This window comes from Macaca thibetana, chromosome 6 (assembly GCF_024542745.1).
Source record: "Macaca thibetana thibetana isolate TM-01 chromosome 6, ASM2454274v1, whole genome shotgun sequence".
Taxonomy (NCBI): domain Eukaryota; kingdom Metazoa; phylum Chordata; class Mammalia; order Primates; family Cercopithecidae; genus Macaca; species Macaca thibetana.
The window spans coordinates 154,713,593-154,730,112 of NC_065583.1; the positions used below are offsets into that span (position 1 = coordinate 154,713,593).

The following is a 16,520-nucleotide window of genomic DNA, read 5'->3' on the forward strand; positions in this document are numbered from 1 at the left end:
TGTATTGTCTGACCATATAAGATATTATATGTATGAATTCTCAAAATTGAATCTAAAAAGTGAAACACCATGCTTTCTATTAGTGTTTCCAACATAAATTGTACAAAAAATATTGACTTAAATTTAAATTAATTCATCTAGGTAATGTATACCTGTTTAATAAGTCTATTTATCAGAATTTTATTATGATATGAATGTTTGTTTGCAAAATACTGATATTACCTTAAGTTATGACTATAATTTTGCAACATAGAAATAAATTATGCTTTAATAAGTTGTTAATTTCCACATGTAGTTTAACATGTACATATCTGTATACTAAAATGATATGTTATGAACTGACCTGAATCCTCCTGAAATTCATATGTAGAAGCCATGAATGTGACTGTATTTGGAGATAGACCCTTTCAGGAGGTAATTAAGGTTAAATAAAGTCCTAAAGATGGGTCCTAATCCAATAGAACTTGTGGCCTTATGAAAAAAGGGGGATACACCAGAGAGGAGCTCCTCTCTCTCTCTCTCTGTCTCTCTCTGTCTCTGTCTCTCTCCGTCTCTGTCTGTCTCTGTCTCTCTCTTTCCTTCCCTTTCTCTCTCTCTCTCTCTCTCTCTCTCTCTGTCTCCCTGTCTGAGCACAGAGGAAAGGGAATGTGAGAACACAGTGAGAAACCAGGAGCTCTCATCAGAAACCCAATTTTTTTGCTCTTTGATCTCAAACTGCTTGTGTCCAAAACTGTAAGAACGTAGATTTCTATTGTTTAAGACACCCAGTCTGTGGTATTTTGTTACTGTAGCCTGAGCTGAGCAATACAATATCCAAATCAGATCTCATATGAACTCTAACTCATAGTCATTTACATGTTAGTGATCACTTGTTTAGTTGGAGTTTATATCATGTGGGCATCTCCTGATGCCTCGTCATCATAGTTTTGTCATACTCAGTGATCAGTTTATCTTTTCTTTGCTTTATCATAGTTTTATAAATATTTATTCCCTTTGAGTGACAGTATAAGATATAGAATTTAGTTATTACTATAAAATAACTTTTAGTGCTGGCTTTAACTGTTACTAAAAATACACTAATTTGTTACTGATCAAAGCAGTGTTATATGGGAACTTGAAGTGACTTGAAACTCTCCATTGCAAATTCTGCACTCTGGTTCTCACCACTTATACAAGAGTGTTTTCTCTAAGAGCCGCATTCTCTCTGCAGATATAACCATTTAGAGTGGTTATATTGTCATTCCCTGGATTCGAGTGATAAGAGAATAAATTTCAAGCTCACTGCTACATACAAGACTACTTCAGATTGTTTGCAAATCATTGACTGTATTACTTCCTTGTAGCACATTAAACATGCCCCAACCACAACCTCCTGCTCTTACCTCCTGGGTATTTAGTGTTTAATAGTGTCAGGAACAGCTGGTGTGCTATCCAAGCACTGAAAAAGGTAGTCCTCGGAGATTTTCATGCTCCAGGCAACTGACCGAGACTTCTTAATGGAAAGAGTACAAAATGTCTGTCTTTTGCATGAGTTTTGTGACAGTCATGAAGCAGCTGACAAAACAAGCTGGTATACTGGTGTTTAACTGCATTCTTGTAAACACCCAAAAAGGCCATCTTTAAGAACTTTTGGAGAATTTACGTTGGAATCTGCTCTTTCACTAAAGAAGGATTAACCTATATTGTAATTCAGTGGACAATTATTTTTAATTCTATAGATACAACTGAAGAAATATAATAGGAATACAGTTATTCTTGCTATCTAGTGATCCTTTTAAGTGGCACAAATTGGGGCTGTATGAAAAAATATTTGCAACTTTGATGCATTAATGATTTCCCCATTCACTCCTTTAAATATTTGAGCTTTAAAAATAACTGACATAAACAATTTAATACAACTAATAGAAGAAAATATTTGTTCAGCATAGTGGAGGTTCATGTAAACATTAAAAACAAAAATGTAAAAGTGAAGACAATACATGTTCATCTTTGCTTTCCCCACTGTACATTGCAATGTGGTGTTAGTTTGGCAAATTTTATTAATGCTGTCACTAAATATTTCTTATTTCTCAAGTATTTTAATTTCCTATTTGTAACTAAGTATAATACGTTCCTTTTCTTCAACTATATCCAACATGTAGAACAATGTATAGTTTTTCAACTGTAATATTTATATCCAGAATTAGGGCAGCAGTGAATATTTGTAGACTTTGCCTATATAACACATGTATAGTGGAGGGATAGTAAACATCCTGATGAATATTCTGGAGGAAAATACTGTTGGGAAGAGAGGACTTTACTCTTAATAAACTGTCGGTTTCTATAGCATTATAGAAAGGTAGTTTTAATGAATCTTTAATCCAGGTACCCAATGCTTCATAGAAATAAACGCTGGTCAAATTGTGATTAATGATAGTGGTGATGCTGATGATGATGATGGTGATGATGATGGATAATATTAGTCTTCACTCCTGACTTCCTAGTAATGTTTATCTACATTCCCTCTAAAAGTTCCCTCTAAAAGTTTCTTTTCTTGGGAAAGGCTGCTGTAATATATTTTTCCTCTGTTAATAAAGCCAAGATTCACTCAACCATTTTAAACTGAAAGACCTTGGCATTGAATGTCTACAAAGAGTTATCGTTTCTTACTCTTGTCACAAGCCTAACATTTATTAAAAGAAAATGGTAGAAATGAAAAAGTAATTCATTCTTTTAGCTTCTATAGTAATCTAGGAAGACATAGTTTGTTCTAAATTTGTACTCTTAGAGAAAAGGCTGAAAGAGTAATTGAATGAAAAGGAACAATCTTATTTTCCCCAAACAGAACAGTTACTTTGAGTGCCTCCAACAGATTAAGGGAGTTCTACTCACTGTATAAATTTGGATGTACACATGTGTATGTGTCTGTATGTATATAGATATATAGAAATATATGTATATATATACACACATATATGTCTATTTTATTTGCTCCAATTTGGGTACTTTTGATTTCACTTTGTTCTGAACTCAGAATAGTAACATTGAATAGGACGTTAGGAAGAGATACTCACTTTACACATTTTTAGAGACTGATTTCAATATGCTCATGAACAGATAATGAAAATACAGAGAAAAGCTCTCTTCAACTTCTTTTAGTACAGAAAAAACATACCCATGCCAAAAAAAAAAAAAAAAAAATTAGGAAAGCTGCAGATCATTTGGTTGTTTGTGGTGTCTTCCTATGTCACTGAATCTTTAGGTTCATTCAATCTTGAGGCAAAGAAGTGCTCTTATAGCTATTTTGCTATTCTTTATAGTTTCTCAATTTATCAAATATTCCTTTTCTAATTAAAGGCTTCCTGATGCTAGTAGGTAGTTGTTAATTTTTAAATTGCAATTGCAAATTACTTAACAACTTCTAATGTTCAGTACACTCTAAACCTTTTAGTCTCTCTATTGATATCTTAATCATAAAATTAAAACATCAATAGTAAGCAGAGGAGCTAATATAAGTGGCGTCCATGCTTTCTTTGGTGGACCAATCAATAAAGGTATCATGATGACTTTCATTTCAATGGTTCATCTCCTAGAAATGGACACAGCTTTTAAAATATATATTTAAAGTTGTGATTTGTACTAACAACTATATCATTGCTCAACATTTTGGTTATAATGGTTAAACTATCCTCAGTGACATCATGTACTCATGGCATACTTGACATAGGTCAAATACCAAAGGAAAATTGAGTTCAGCAGATAAGAGACATGACCTTGAAAGAGGTAAAACAAAAATGGTGGAGTGATATTGTCTTATTTTCCAGGTGCATATGTACTCCAGGTCAAGGCCACAGATGCAGATGACCCGACCTATGGAAACAGTGCCAGAGTCGTTTACAGCATTCTTCAGGGACAACCTTATTTCTCTATTGATCCCAAGACAGGTAAATTTTTTATTAGAGGCAACATTATCACCAGCCCTTCAAATATTTAAACTTTAATTAAATCTTGGCATGGGGAGTTGCATATTCTAATACAGCCATAAAGCTTCAGTGCAATGTGCATTAAGCAAAGAAGATGGGATCTTACCTTGCTGCTGAAGAACGATTTCCATTTAAGTGAACTTTGTGTAAAATAAAACTTTTAATGTATCTTTATAAAGTTCCAATTTGTTACATCGGCAGTCATTGTTGGTCTTATTTAAAATTTTCAAAAGTCTACTTAAAAAAAATTCTTCCAGCTATAATAGCTTTTCATTTCATATTTATTGGATGGGTTCGGTTATATTTAGTTTTGGGCTTTTACAACACATGGGAACATCCTGGAGCTTCTACTGCTGTACATATAAGGGTTATGAATGCTTGGTTTAGATTAATAGAGACTTATGCTTATAGTGGGAGAAGGGGGAGACTTGACAATCTTGCAATACCAAAATCATTGATTCTGTTTGCCTATGTCTTCAAATCCAGTCCCACTGTTAATTAAAAATAGCAGTTTTCAAATTCAAATATAATATGAGTAGCATACGAAGGGCAGGAGGCTATGCACATGGAATATTTTGTCTTTCCTTTTAAATAAATGAGGAAGCTCTGTTTCTAAACAATCAATATCTGAACATTGAATACTTTGCTAAGAAGACTCGACCACTTGACCAGTGATCAAAGTAGGCCTCCCATGTCACAGTTGAAGCAGAAATCCCACAACAATGGTTGTTTTGTCAATGATTATATACTACATTAGAACATATTGCAAACTGAATTTAATATGATGTATCATGTGAACTTAAAATAATGGAAAATTGTTCTCATACTGAACTAATAAGTTACATTTTAAAGTTGTAAATTAATTTTTAAATACCAACATGCATTTGAAAAGTATATATTTCAGACACTATACATTCAAATAAGTTAAACATTTTATAATTGATACTTCCTGAGAGGTATGTGTAAAAATCTGGTATACTAATTAGATATAAGTTAATTAACAATTATTATGTATTAATGTTGCCTGGAAACATAAGGTCTATTGATGTTTCTTAACAAAAGTTGAAGTGCAAAATCTGCAACACTTTTTGTCAACTGAACCTGCCATTCTCTCTTAATTTCTTATCCTCCTCATTAAGCCAATAGGGGGCAGAAATCATAAAAAAATTAAAGAACTAAAATAGGGAGTCACTCCCTTATGTAAACCTGAAAAACGGGTAGAGTGTAGTAAGGACAGCATCAGTCCTTCAAGAGATCCAGTAAGAAGGGAGTATCAGTACTGAAGAGAATCCAGAATGGCTTAGGACAAAGAAGCTTCTCTGATTTGCATAGACTTTTGGAGAATAAAAGCCAGTCTGTCAAATGTTAAAAGTGAGTGCATGATGAGAAAATTACACCTTACCATGCAAGCGATTTTTCAAGAAATATGGCAGCAAAGATAAGAAAATGTTTAGCAATACCATCTAAAAGGAGCTTTTGTGGTTATTTTTTAGCTGTGAAAAAAAAATCTTATATTTATTTTGTAGAAAAGGGGGGTAAATTGAAAAAAAAAGATTGGGGAAGTTGTCCAATGAAGTTTATGATGCTACAGTGTTCCAGAGGAATTAAGAAGGCCTGGACAATAGGCAGAATATATGAAAATAATGAAGGAAAATTATCTAAAATATTTCATTTCTTCAGATGGGGCCACTTTGGGTTATTTTTTTTTCTTGTATAGTTATATATCTTTTTGAGGTATGCTATAATGGGTAATCTGACCGGAAATGAAAGTATGGACAATGCAGTTCTTTTAGATCCCTTCAGCCTATGAAGAATATTCCTGAAAGGCAAGAGGAATAAAAAAATGAGAAAAGTATGTGTATAGAGATTGGTGAAGAAAGAGAATATTAAAGATCACTCATTGGATTACAATGATAAACTCTATATAAAGTAGGTGAGTTTATATACTCAGAATAAGAGTGAGTATTTTCTTAGAGAGAATTAAGGACTTAACATTAAGCATTTAATATTGGTAAGATAACTGTAGATGAAACCATATCTAACCTTTAAAAAGCAAGACAAAAATCAAACAAAGATAAATGTAAACGTAAAGAATGGGTTAAGAATATAATTGTTATGGTCAAATGAATACCAAACAACTTTATGAGCCAACAAACGTACTCTTCCCTAGATTGCACTTGGCCAATATCGACTTTCAGTATATTCTAGTATCTTTAAAAAGTTTGTTTTACCATACAGTACGTGAATATGTAATGTAACTTTTATAATTTTGTACTTATGTTTTATATAATGTTTATTATTTAGAACTAAGAGTGAAACAATTCTGTCGTAAGCTATGTAATAGACTTTTGAAGCATTGATTTTCACTGGAGACAGAAGTCTTGATATTAACAATGCCTCAGACCACTAGTCAGGAAAAGAGTGGATGATGAAGCACTTCATTAAGAGAATGAAAACTAGCTCTTCATGCACAGAAACCATTAAGAAGACTTTTTGTCAAATTTATCACCTTGTGGTAGATAAGAGTAAATCAAAAATCAAGGATAGGCAAGATGGCCGAATAGGAGCAGCTCCAGTCTCCAACTCCCAGCGCGAGCGACACAGAAGACCGGTGATTTCTGCATTTTCAACTGAGGTACTGGGTTCATCTCACTGGGGAGTGCCGGACGATCGGTGCTGGTCAGCTGCTGCAGCCCGACCAGCGAGAGCTGAAGCAGGGCGAGGCATTGCCTCACCTGGGAAGCGCAAGGGGGAAGGGAGTCCCTTTTCCCAGCCAGGGGAACTGAGACACACAACACCTGGAAAATCGGGTAACTCCCACCCCAATACTGCGCTTTAGGAAACAGGCACACCAGGAGATCATATCCCACACCTGGCCGGGAGGGTCCCACACCCACGGAGCCTCCCTCATTGCTAGCGCAGCAGTCTGTGATCTACCGGCAAGGCAGCAGCGAGGCTGGGGGAGGGGCGCCCGCCATTGCTGAGGCTTAAGTAGGTAAACAAAGCTGCTGGGAAGCTCGAACTGGGTGGAGCTCACGGCAGCTCAAGGAAACCTGCCTGTCTCTGTAGACTCCACCTCTGGGGACAGGGCACAGTAAACTAAGACACACAGACACCTCTGCACAGACGCAAACGACTCTGTCTGACAGCTTTGAAGAGAGCAGTGGATCTCCCAACACGGAGGTTGAGATCTGAGAAGGGACAGACTCCCTGCTCAAGTGGGTCCCTGACCCCTGAGTAGCCTAACTGGGAGACATCCCCCACTAGGGGCAGTCTGACACCCCACACCTCACAGGGAGGAGTACACCACTGAGAGGAAGCTTCCAAAGCAAGAATCAGACAGGTACACTCGCTGTTCAGAAATATTCTATCTTCTGCAGCCTCTGCTGCTGATACCCAGGCAAACAGGGTCTGGAGTGGACCTCAAGCAATCTCCAACAGACCTACAGCTGAGGGTCCTGACTGTTAGAAGGAAAACTATCAAACAGGAAGGACACCTACACCAAAACCCCATCAGTACATCACCATCATCAAAGACCAGAGGCAGATAAAACCACAAAGATGGGGAAAAAGCAGGGCAGAAAAGCTGGAAATTCAAAAAATAAGAGCGCATCTCCCCCGGCAAAGGAGCGCAGCTCATCGCCAGCAACGGATCAAAGCTGGACGGAGAATGACTTTGACGAGATGAGAGAAGAAGGCTTCAGTCCATCAAATTTCTCAGAGCTAAAGGAGGAATTACGTACCCAGCGCAAAGAAACTAAAAATCTTGAAAAAAAAGTGGAAGAATTGATGGCTAGAGTAATTAATGCAGAGAAGGTCCTAAACGAAATGAAAGAGATGAAAACCATGACACGAGAAATACGTGACAAATGCACAAGCTTCAGTAACCGACTCGATCAACTGGAAGAAAGAGTATCAGCGATTGAGGATCAAATGAATGAAATGAAGCGAGAAGAGAAACCAAAAGAAAAAAGAAGAAAAAGAAATGAACAAAGCCTGCAAGAAGTATGGGATTATGTAAAAAGACCAAATCTACGTCTGATTGGGGTGCCTGAAACTGAGGGGGAAAATGGAACCAAGTTGGAAAACACTCTTCAGGATATCATCCAGGAGAACTTCCCCAACCTAGTAGGGCAGGCCAACATTCAAATCCAGGAAATACAGAGAACGCCACAAAGATACTCCTCGAGAAGAGCAACTCCAAGACACATAATTGCCAGATTCACCAAAGTTGAAATGAAGGAAAAAATCTTAAGGGCAGCCAGAGAGAAAGGTCGGGTTACCCACAAAGGGAAGCCCATCAGACTAACAGCAGATCTCTCCGCAGAAACTCTACAAGCCAGAAGAGAGTGGGGGCCAATATTCAACATTCTTAAAGAAAAGAATTTTAAACCCAGAATTTCATATCCAGCCAAACTAAGTTTCATAAGTGAAGGAGAAATAAAATCCTTTACAGATAAGCAAATGCTTTTAGAGATTTTGTCACCACTAGGCCTGCCTTACAAGAGACCCTGAAGGAAGCACTAAACATGGAAAGGAACAACCGGTACCAGCCATTGCAAAAACATGCCAAAATGTAAAGACCATTGAGGCTAGGAAGAAACTGCATCAACTAATGAGCAAAATAACCAGTTAATATCATAATGGCAGGATCAAGTTCACACATAACAATATTAACCTTAAATGTAAATGGACTAAATGCTCCAATTAAAAGACACAGACTGGCAAACTGGATCAAGAGTCAAGACCCATCAGTCTGCTGTATTCAGGAGACCCATCTCACACGCAGAGACATACATAGGCTCAAAATAAAGGGATGGAGGAAGATTTACCAAGCAAATGGAGAACAAAAAAAAGCAGGGGTTGCAATACTAGTCTCTGATAAAACAGACTTTAAACCATCAAAGATCAAAAGAGACAAAGAAGGCCATTACATAATGGTAAAGGGATCAATTCAACAGGAAGAGCTAACTATCCTAAATATATATGCACCCAATACAGGAGCACCCAGATTCATAAAGCAAGTCCTTAGAGACTTACAAAGAGACTTAGACTCCCATACAATAATAATGGGAGACTTCAACACTCCACTGTCAACATTAGACAGATCAACGAGACAGAAAGTTAACAAGGATATCCAGGAATTGAACTCATCTCTGCAGCAAGCAGACCTAATAGACATCTATAGAACTCTCCACCCCAAATCAACAGAATATACATTCTTCTCAGCACCACATCATACTTACTCCAAAATTGACCACGTAATTGGAAGTAAAGCACTCCTCAGCAAATGTACAAGAACAGAAATTATAACAAACTGTCTCTCAGACCACAGTGCAATCAAACTAGAACTCAGGACTAAGAAACTCACTCAAAACCGCTCAACTACATGGAAACTGAACAACCTGCTCCTGAATGACTACTGGGTACATAACGAAATGAAGGCAGAAATAAAGATGTTCTTTGAAACCAATGAGAACAAAGATACAACATACCAGAATCTCTGGGACACATTTAAAGCAGTGTGTAGAGGGAAATTTATAGCACTAAATGCCCACAAGAGAAAGCAGGAAAGATGCAAAACTGACACTTTAACATCGCAATTAAAAGAACTAGAGAAGCAAGAGCAAACACATTCGAAAGCTAGCAGAAGGCAAGAAATAACTAAGATCAGAGCAGAACTGAAGGAGATAGAGACACAAAAAACCCTCCAAAAAATCAATGAATCCAGGAGTTGGTTTTTTGAAAAGATCAACAAAATTGACAGACCACTAGCCAGACTAATAAAGAAGAAAAGAGAGAAGAATCAAATCGACGCAATTAAAAATGATAAAGGGGATATCACCACTGACCCCACAGAAATACAAACTACCATCAGAGAATACTATAAACACCTCTACGCAAATCAACTGGAAAATCTAGAAGAAATGGATAATTTCCTGGACACTTACACTCTTCCAAGACTAAACCAGGAAGAAGTTGAATCCCTGAATAGACCAATAGCAGGCTCTGAAATTGAGGCAACAATTAATAGCCTACCAACCAAAAAAAGTCCAGGACCAGATGGATTCACAGCTGAATTCTACCAGAGGTACAAGGAGGAGTTGGTACCATTCCTTCTGAAACTATTCCAATCAATAGAAAAAGAGGGAATCTTCCCTAACTCATTTTATGAGGCCAATATCATCCTGATACCAAAGCCTGGCAAGGACACAACAAAAAAAGAGAATTTTAGACCAATATCCCTGATGAACATCGATGCAAAAATCCTCAATAAAATACTGGCAAACCGGATTCAGCAACACATCAAAAAGCTTATCCACCATGATCAAGTGGGCTTCATCCCTGGGATGCAAGGCTGGTTCAACATTCGCAAATCAATAAACATAATCCAGCATATAAACAGAACCAAAGACAAGAACCACATGATTATCTCAATAGATGCAGAAAAGGCTTTTGACAAAATTCAACAGCCCTTCATGCTAAAAACGCTCAATAAATTCGGTATTGATGGAACGTACCTCAAAATAATAAGAGCTATTTATGACAAACCCACAGCCAATATCATACTGAATGGGCAAAAACTGGAAAAATTCCCTTTGAAAACTGGCACAAGACAGGGATGCCCTCTCTCACCACTCCTATTCAACATAGTGTTGGAAGTTCTGGCTAGGGCAATCAGGCAAGAGAAAGAAATCAAGGGTATTCAGTTAGGAAAAGAAGAAGTCAAATTGTCCCTGTTTGCAGATGACATGATTGTATATTTAGAAAACCCCATTGTCTCAGCCCAAAATCTCCTTAAGCTGATAAGCAACTTCAGCAAAGTCTCAGGATACAAAATTAATGTGCAAAAATCACAAGCATTCTTATACACCAGTAACAGACAAACAGAGAGCCAAATCAGGAATGAACTTCCATTCACAATTGCTTCAAAGAGAATCAAATACCTAGGAATCCAACTTACAAGGGATGTAAAGGACCTCTTCAAGGAGAACTACAAACCACTGCTCAGTGAAATAAAAGAGGACACAAACAAATGGAAGAACATACCATGCTCATGGATAGGAAGAATCAATATCGTGAAAATGGCCATACTGCCCAAGGTAATTTATAGATTCAATGCCATCCCCATCAAGCTACCAATGAGTTTCTTCACAGAATTGGAAAAAACTGCTTTAAAGTTCATATGGAACCAAAAAAGAGCCCGCGTCTCCAAGACAATCCTAAGTCAAAAGAACAAAGCTGGAGGCATCACGCTACCTGACTTCAAACTATACTACAAGGCTACAGTAACCAAAACAGCATGGTACTGGTACCAAAACAGAGATATAGACCAATGGAACAGAACAGAGTCCTCAGAAATAATACCACACATCTACAGCCATTTGATCTTTGACAAACCTGAGAGAAACAAGAAATGGGGAAAGGATTCCCTATTTAATAAATGGTGCTGGGAAAATTGGCTAGCCATAAGTAGAAAGCTGAAACTGGATCCTTTCCTTACTCCTTATACGAAAATTAATTCAAGATGGATTAGAGACTTAAATGTTAGACCTAATACCATAAAAATCCTAGAGGAAAACCTAGGTAGTACCATTCAGGACATAGGCATGGGCAAAGATTTCATGTCTAAAACACCAAAAGCAACGGCAGCAAAAGCCAAAATTGACAAATGGGATCTCATTAAACTAAAGAGCTTCTGCACAGCAAAAGACACTACCATCAGAGTGAACAGGCAACCTACAGAATGGGAGAAAATTTTTGCAATCTACTCATCTGACAAAGGGCTAATATCCAGAACCTACAAAGAACTCAAACAAATTTACAAGAAAAAAACAAACAACCCCATCAAAAAGTGGGCAAAGGATATGAACAGACATTTCTCAAAAGAAGACATTCATACAGCCAACAGACACATGAAAAAATGCTCATCATCACTGGCCATCAGAGAAATGCAAATCAAAACCACAATGAGATATCATCTCACACCAGTTAGAATGGCAATCATTAAAAAGTCAGGAAACAACAGGTGCTGGAGAGGATGTGGAGAAATAGGAACACTTTTACACTGTTGGTGGGATTGTAAGCTAGTTCAACCATTATGGAAAACAGTATGGCGATTCCTCAAGGATCTAGAACTAGATGTACCATATGACCCAGCCATCCCATTACTGGGTATATACCCAAAGGATTATAAATTATGCTGCTATAAAGACACATGCACACGTATGTTTATTGCAGCACTATTCACAATAGCAAAGACCTGGAATCAACCCAAATGTCCATCAGTGACAGATTGGATTAAGAAAATGTGGCACATATACACCATGGAATACTATGCAGCCATCAAAAAGGATGAGTTTGAGTCCTTTGTAGGGACTTGGATGCAGCTGGAATCCATCATTCTTAGCAAACTATCACAAGAACAGAAAACCAAACACCGCATGTTCTCACTCATAGGTGGGAACTGAACAATGAGATCACTCGGACTCAGGAAGGGGAACATCACACACCGGGGCCTATCATGGGGAGGGGGGAGGGGGGAGGGATTGCATTGGGAGTTATACCTGATGTAAATGACGAGTTGATGGGTGCAGCACAGCAACATGGCACAAGTATACATATGTAACAAACCTGCATGTTATGCACATGTACCCTACAACTTAAAGTATAATAATAATAAATAAATAAATAAATAAATAAATAAATAAAAAATAAATAAATAAAAAAAAAAAAAAAAAAAAAAAAAAAAAAAAAAAAAAAAAAAAAAAAAAAAAAAAAAAAAAAAAAAAAATCAAGGATAATTGCAATTTCTCAGAAATAGACTCCATTTGTTCCAGCCATATAGCTTCCCTTTATGATTTCTTTGCTGTTATTAAATAAAATGCATGAAAAACTAATATTATCTGAAATTTTCCATATTTGAGTGTAGAAAACAGCTTAAAACAACTCTGAAAAGTTTCATCAAAACCTCTGGTGCCTAAATATTTATGAAGAGATAAAGAGATCATTTTGTGTTTCATCTGAAATGAGAAAATAAAAAGATTTCTGTATTGATACTGCTGTTTGACAAACATTCCCAGCATCTCTCTTTAAATGGATATGGCAAGTTTATTTCTAAACAATATAAATTGATACATTCTACACAGTATAAACTCATTTATTCCATGAAATAAACCAATAAATAATAGTTCTTTAAAAATCATTGCATTCGACAACTTTTTGTCTTAACTATGAAATAGTTTACTCTGAGTTAAAATCCAAATGCATTCATTTATATGCTTTAGATGATTAGTAAATGACATTTAAAGCACCCAACATGTAGTTACAACTATAAAACATTAAACAATTATCTTTATTATACTTAACGTTTATAAAGCATTAAAATGTTTTTATATTAACATATTGCATTATTTAATTATACAAATTATTTCACTTAATGTTTATAAAATATTTATAAATCTCTATAATCTATAAAACATTAAACAAGAGCAAAAATATTATAATATTTAATTCAGTGATTGAAATTAGGATGCTGAACATCTCAATAGTTTTGATAATAGAGTTGCTGCATTTAAGAAAACAAATGTTAGTATAAATGATGAACTCTTATGTCTTAATTTATTATTATAATTCTGTTAATGCATTTAAATTTTCCCTAAATGATTCTAAATAACTAGTCTGAGTTCAGTAACTAGGTATTGCCATATTTCACATCATATGGTAATGGTATGCTGTATTCTAAATGATCTAAGCTCTACTTGAGAATGCATTAATTTTATTTTACCTCAATATCCTCTTGTTAATCTATAAAATTGTTTTCCTATCAAGGTAAAATACACGTTATATAAAATTGACCATTTTTACCATTTTAAGTGGACAATTCAGTTGCATTAAGTATGTTTATATTTTTGTCAAACCATTACACCATTTAGCCAAAACATTTCCCTCCATATCTCTTAATTTACATGTATTGTCAAAAATATGTCCTTTACAAATCATTATTTTACACGTTTCTACATGTATTTATAGAATTCATATTAAGAAAACAATTGAGTGAGAATAGAGTTGCAGGAGATACTTTAAAAGTTTTTTATTTCCTGTTCTGATATTTCTTGCTGTGTGATCCTGTTCTAAATTCTGCTTAGGGAAACATGATAAAGTTTGCCCACATGACTAATACTTTCCCAAGATTTTTGCTCTTGAGTCTATCAACCTTTCATTCAGAGATAATTATCTTCAAGTCTGTCTCCCAATGAAACCTCCTCCTATAGCTTGACCGATATTATTCTTGTATGTCTTCTAAAATATGTTGGTGTTATAAAAGCTTCCTATTAAAATTAAAGCATGGGCCAATAACTTTATATTTTGAGCTAACACTTTATGATACTATACACATACTTATGCTTATGATTTGAACATTCTTTTAAAAAATTTATTTTGTATATCCCATATTATAACATGATGTTATAAGAGATACACACACACATAATAAATGGTTACTATAGTAAAACAAATTAACTTACCCATCGTCTTACTAATTCATTCTCCCTCAACCGCGCCAGGCTCCTCCTCATGGCAAAGAGAGTTATAATCTACTCATTTAGCAAAAATCCTAAATAAAATACACTATTATTAACTCTAGTCCTCATGTTGTGTATTAGATCTTTTAACTCGTTTATCTTGTATTTTTGCTATTTTGTATCCTTTGACCTACATCTCCCCATTTTCTCTCCCATACCCTGACCCTTATAATCTGTCTTTTATTCTTTACGTATTTTACCTTTTTTAAGATTCCACATATAAATAAGATCACACAATATTTTTATTTATGTGCCTGGCTTATTTCACTTAGAACACTGTCCCCCAGGCCAATCCATGTTGTGGCAAATGGCAGGATCTCCTTTTTAAAGGTTGAATAGTATTCCATTATATGTGTATACCACAGTTTCTTATTCTGTTTGTCCACTGATGAACAACTACATTGTTTTCATATGTTGACTATTGGGAATAATGTTGCAATAAGCATGAAAGTGCAGATATCTTTATGAAGTGATAATTTCATTTCTTTTGGGTATAGACCCAGAAAAGGGATTGCTGGGTCATTTGGGGATGGAGCAATCTTTTGATATTAATTCAGAATAAAATCTGTAGAACTGAGTAAGACACCTCAGTTGGTGCTAGTGAAAGAAATTATATCTTCTTTCTTTAAAGGCAAAATAAAAGAGTCTTTTCCTACACAATGAAGTCACTCTTTTAATACTTTTTGCCAGAATGAATAAGTTGCCAGGGAGCATTAAGGCAAGGATTAATGATGGGATAGCAAAGCAAGGAAATCAAAAGATGCTAATAATAATAAGGAAAGAAAACTGTGTCAAGGAAATAAATAGTTATTAAGATAAATCAGCACATATTGTTACCTATTTTGTAATATTATGATTGTGTAGTAAAATTCCATGCCCAGGAATGCATTGCAGGCAATCATTTTCTTGTATTCTGCATTGTCAGACTTCAAGTAGATTCTGGGTGAGTTCCATGTACTTTATTTTAGAAATCATGAGATGAACACATCAGCAAAAAGAACTAAGAAAGTTGGGCTTGAAAGGAAAATATTCCAGAGGGATGTGATATATGCCTTTAGCAAGTTGTAGAGCTGTCATGTAGAAGAGGAACTAGATGTATTCTGTGCTGCTTGAGAGGAAAAGAGCTATCAATGCATAGTGTGAGTTACAGGAAGAAAGAATTCTAGCTCCATATATATACATATGTATAAAAAGATAAGAAAAATACCATACATAAGAGTGATAACTCATTAGATTGTGAGTTTCACATTACTGGATGAGTTAAAGCAGATGACGAGTAATGAACTGGTGGTGTTGGATTTGATTATGTCATTTGGTGCACATGTATCTATAACATGTGACCTCACAGGTCCTTTGTTATTGGGAGACTAAGATGAATCAAGTAGGTCATCAGGTAGATCCCTGTCTAGTAGGGATCTAGTAGGGTGAGCTCATGAGGTCTTCAGAAGATTGTATGTGAGTTTTCTGGTATATCATTCTCTGATACATAATGCTACTACAGGACACTAGACTGACTGAAGGGATGAGAGCTTCCGGAGGAAAGAACTCCTGGAGGAAGTGACTCATAAGTCCTATAGGAGAGTGAAGGCATGGTGCAGTTAGAAAGTTGGACAACATGGCCTCTAAATTTCTTACTGAAGATAACCTTATAACTCTTCTTGTCCTTCAAATACATTAGCAAAAAGTTTAAAAAATCATATACCTAATCTGTGCAATGATGAACATGACACTTGAATAAATATTATTCAGGAATGTACTCGTATTTTCTAAAAATCCATTTTACATTTTAGGCTAATTTAAGACTAAAATGAAATGAAACTCAGTAACTTTTCACAAAAAATAATGCAGAATCTGGTCTCTCATAACTCTAATATAACTGAGCCATGGAATTGAAAACAGAAACTTATATTCTCACTGCTGAAGTTAAGTTTTGAGTGCCATCGTTACTCTTTTTATCCTTCAACTTATTAGCTAT

General features: G+C 35.7%; 1 protein-coding gene across 3 annotated transcripts in view; it reads left to right on the top strand.

Annotated features, from left to right (window-relative positions):
- The window catches only part of CDH12 (cadherin 12), a 1,138,028-nt gene that overhangs the window by 1,016,523 nt on the left and 104,985 nt on the right, over positions 1-16,520 (top strand). For all 3 annotated transcript variants that reach the window (XM_050795514.1, XM_050795515.1, XM_050795513.1), the window contains one exon: positions 3,804-3,923. In XM_050795514.1, coding sequence (XP_050651471.1) covers positions 3,804-3,923 — 120 coding nt within the window. The remainder of the gene's footprint in view (positions 1-3,803; positions 3,924-16,520) is intronic.